This window comes from Nestor notabilis, unplaced genomic scaffold (assembly GCF_000696875.1).
Source record: "Nestor notabilis isolate BGI_N333 unplaced genomic scaffold, ASM69687v1 scaffold19882, whole genome shotgun sequence".
NCBI classification, from domain to species: domain Eukaryota; kingdom Metazoa; phylum Chordata; class Aves; order Psittaciformes; family Psittacidae; genus Nestor; species Nestor notabilis.
In genome coordinates this window covers 27,136-31,128 of record NW_009918941.1, presented here as the reverse complement: position 1 = coordinate 31,128, position 3,993 = coordinate 27,136, and the positions used below count along the sequence as shown (strand labels likewise).

The 3,993-nt window shown below is 40.3% G+C and overlaps 1 protein-coding gene across 1 annotated transcript in view; it reads left to right on the top strand.

The window, feature by feature from the left end:
• Nucleotides 1–161: 161 nt before the first annotated feature.
• Nucleotides 162–3,993, top strand: part of RAD9B (RAD9 homolog B (S. pombe)) — an 8,249-nt gene continuing 4,417 nt past the window's right edge. The window contains 5 exon segments of the mRNA XM_010009994.1: nt 162–341; nt 1,211–1,360; nt 1,864–1,978; nt 2,903–3,002; nt 3,880–3,986. Of these exon segments, the coding sequence (XP_010008296.1) occupies nt 162–341; nt 1,211–1,360; nt 1,864–1,978; nt 2,903–3,002; nt 3,880–3,986 (652 nt within the window).

Sequence of the window (3,993 nt, the reverse complement as noted above, 5' to 3'; positions counted from 1 at the left end):
GCTCCGGTCTGAGGGGGTTCTGTGGGGGTTCTGTGGGGGAAACGGGCGCCCCAGAGCGGGGCTGCCCCAGGGCCGTGCGGCTGAGCGGGCGTCAAGGTGTTTGTGCTGGAAAAGGAGAGGAAAGAGTAGTGTTTTCCACCCTGCCACTGGTTTTCTTTGGAATGCATAAAACATTTGTAATGTTTCCTCTTAAATTAGGCTGGAGAAGATGAGGTATAACTTTGTTTTTTCACTTAGAACGCATAATGCATTGTTTTCTTTTCCTGCCAGTGTTTGGAAGAGCGATTCATGCCATAGCACGTATCAGTGATGAGTTTTGGTTCGACCCCTTAGAGAAAGGTGTAAGTGCATTTGATTTATGGTGATTTAGAAATCTCCCTTGGAAGCACAGTATTTACCTTGTTGGGTGATGTGGTGTTTTCCTACAGGTACCCTTCTGCCTGGGTCCCTCCACCTGCAGTGCGGACAAATGCCATGTTCTCTGTAATTGTAATTATGAGATTACATCATGGAAGATTAATTCCTGCTCTGCCCCTACTATTTGATTCTTTGTTACCGAAGCCTGAGCTTGTCCAGGACATCTGGATTAATACCACGGGTCAAAAGGTTTATGTTTTGTACCCTATCAGGAGCTGCCTCTAAACAACATGGTTTTGACTCAACAGGAAGGGTGCATCCATTAATACGCCTCTGATTAATCAAACTCCATTTCCAGCCAAATTAGGGTTTTCTCTAGAGGTTTCTTAGTTAAAAGTGATCAACTCTCCTTAATTTGCTGGGAGCGTGGGAAATCAGAAGTGGAGATAATTCCCTTTTATACCTAAAGAGTTTTTGGGGTGCTACTGGCTGGTGTCTGTGTTCATTTGTATGTGCTGTGTGGATGAGTGAACAGGAAGATTGTTCTGGAATAAACTTGGCCTTCAAATGCCTCCAACTGAGCCCCGAGTGTTTTGGTAACTCATCAAAGGTCAGGGCCACTTAAATGCCCATAGACTGGATTCCTCTGCCTGTATTATCCCAGTAATAATATAGGTGATGAGTTTGACCATGGCTGTATCCATAATGCATCTGTATTTATTTTGAGCTAGTGAGATTTAAAAAGTTCTGTGGGTCCCAAATGGCACTGAAGCATTTTTTTGTTACAGGTTTGGTATAAATAGTTTTGAGTTAATAAATATTAATTAATAAATCATTTTACTTCCATTTTCAGCTTGCCTTAAGATCAGTGAATTCTTCAAGGTCAGCATATGCATGTGTGTTCTTCTCATCTATGTTTTTTCAACATTACTGCTGGACTGCCCTGCCTCAGCCACATCAGAAGGAAAAGCAGTTGTCTCCCCCCTGTAAATTGATAATCAAGGTACATTTGAATGGATTATGCACAGCTTTATAAGCAGCAAATTAGCCCAATTTCCCAGTGAAATGATAGGGGGAGGCTCTCCACTTAGAGCCATGTGGATGGCTCTAAACTAAACCACTTCTGGGCAGCTCTGCAAAATAGAGGGTTAGTATTTAATTACGTTTGGAAGTTGTACCTTTTAAACTGTGCCCTGCAGTTCCCAAAGCCTGAGCCAGCTTAATCTCAGGATAAAGGAATACCACGTTTCTGCCTCTGGAGTGTTTCTCCTGAAGCCTTCACAACCAGTATGAGCCAGGAGAGCTTTGACCAATTCTTTAGCAGACAGCTCTTGTTGCCCATGTATTGGAATAGTGGGTGATGATGGCAAGGATCAGTATCTGCTTACAAAGCAGTTTGGGGAAGCAGTGAAAACAAGAACTTGAGATAAACCATACAAAACTAGGGAAAATATACTGCAAAACTGCTTAGTAACCTCCGCACTAATTTGTTTGTTTGTTTTACAGTCAGTTCTTCCTGTATTTAGATGTGTAAATGTGCTGGAAAGGAATGTAGAGAAATGCAGCATTTATACAAATGTTAATGATCATCACATAACTTTTCAGCTCCTCTGCAAACATGGTAGGTTACCCATCTTCCCAGGAGCAGCAGCAGTTTAAAACAGCAGGGCAGCACAATATTGAGTGTAATTAGTAGCTGAATGTTCTTGATGGAACATTATGCCAAACACTTTCAGCCTCTTCACATCATTATTTATATTTATCATCTGCATCACCTTATTAAAATGAAGTTAAACCAGGCTTTATCAGACAAGCTATCTCCAGTTCAGTAGTTAATGGATGCTGTATATTAATTGCCAGCCAACTGCCTACAACATTTAGAATGAAGCTGGAGTAAATTCTTAAAAACAGACATTATGGAAAGGGAGGGAAATCCTGGTTTGGCAGAGGATTTACTGGGTCTTTCCCCTCCTAACACAGTTACTCAGCATGGTAACAGGTCTGACATCTTCAGTCCAGCAAAACACCAGGTATATTCCTCAGCAGTAGTCTTTGCAGAGCGCATAAAGAACCATCAGCACAGCTTGTTGTTGTGTTAGCTTGTGATACCACTGCGTGACAGGCAGTGGTTTACATCATTAACAACCTAGCTTGTATTACTAATAATGAGAGAATACATAGAATTAGACCATTAAGCTCCCTTAGCTCATGCTTATCTAGCAGTAAGAGAGATCTGATTCTACCCCCATTTATATTAAACCAGTTAAACACTGAAGCATTTCCACCCACCCTGCATTTGTTGCACTTCACTTATTTCTTATGAATTCTTAAACTCAGATGCTGGCAGGACATAACTAATGGGATGAAGGAAGTCTTTGATGGCAGATTAATTCAGTTTTCTATTTGGTAGTGAGTTACTTCCACACAGCTAGAGTAAGTTTAGTTACTTTCTCTATTGAGATTTCCTAAAAGCACAATTAATACTGAATAAGCCAGTTCAAATGACAGACCAGCAGTGATTTTTGTTCATATCCTTTATACTCAGGTGTTGTAAAAACATACAACCTGACGTTTCAAGAATGTCATCCGTTGCAGGCTGTTTTTGCAAAGCACATGTGCCCCAACATACTTAAAGTCCACTCCAGGTAATGAATACAAAAGTATTTTTTCTGGGAAAGAAAAAAAAAGACTTCTACAGGAGGCAATACTGGTGTCATAATCATTGACAGAGTCAAAATCTCATTAGGGCACAGTCAAAAATGGCAAATTCCTAAATCCTGAATCTTGGTGCTTGATTTTTCATACTGCAGCTTAAGAAACTTGGCTCATTCTGCCATTAATCCCACTCAGTTTAACCTTGGGAAGTGTGTAATGTCTACTTTGAATTCACACCTTTAAGCAACTGCCATCTATGACAACTAAAGCAGTGCTGGAATGTTACAGATAAAGAATCCAGTGGTAAAAGTACCATTTCTTCAGTGCAATAAGGCAAAGTTCTGCTTATCAGTGTAAGCAAAGAACAGTCCGACTGTACTTTCCCTGACATTTCTATGACACTGTTTCTGACAGTGTTTCTTGTCACAAGAATCAGCCATTAAAGGTGTATAAAGATCTCTATAGATACTGTGTTGTGTTTATAAAAAGATTATGCAACTGCAACTGTAAAACCTGCAAGCTTTTGAATGAAGAATATAGATCACTGAGGTTTGCTCGAAACTCTGATATATACATATGGAAAGGTAGCAGCAATAAATATATATATGTGAAACTGACCTGGCAGCATACACAGGCATCAAATACAAACAGATTTGCTTTTGTGACAACTGGCTGTATTCTTAGATGTCTTCTGTACCTATTGCTACATCAATCAGTTAAAAAGATACACACGCTGTAGGGGGTGCACATTTCAAAGGCACTTTTGCAACCAGTACTGCCCAGGAACTGTTTTAATTTCTAACATGAGTAACAAATGCTGGCTGGGATTCTGTGGCAGGTGTTTTAATGGTGAATGTCATTTTACAGGCTGCTGGCTGATATCATGATTCACTTCCCCACCAGTCAAGAAGAAGTAACCTTATCAGTTACACCAATGAAAGTTTGTTTCAAGAGTTACACGGAGGAGGACACTGGTGAGGA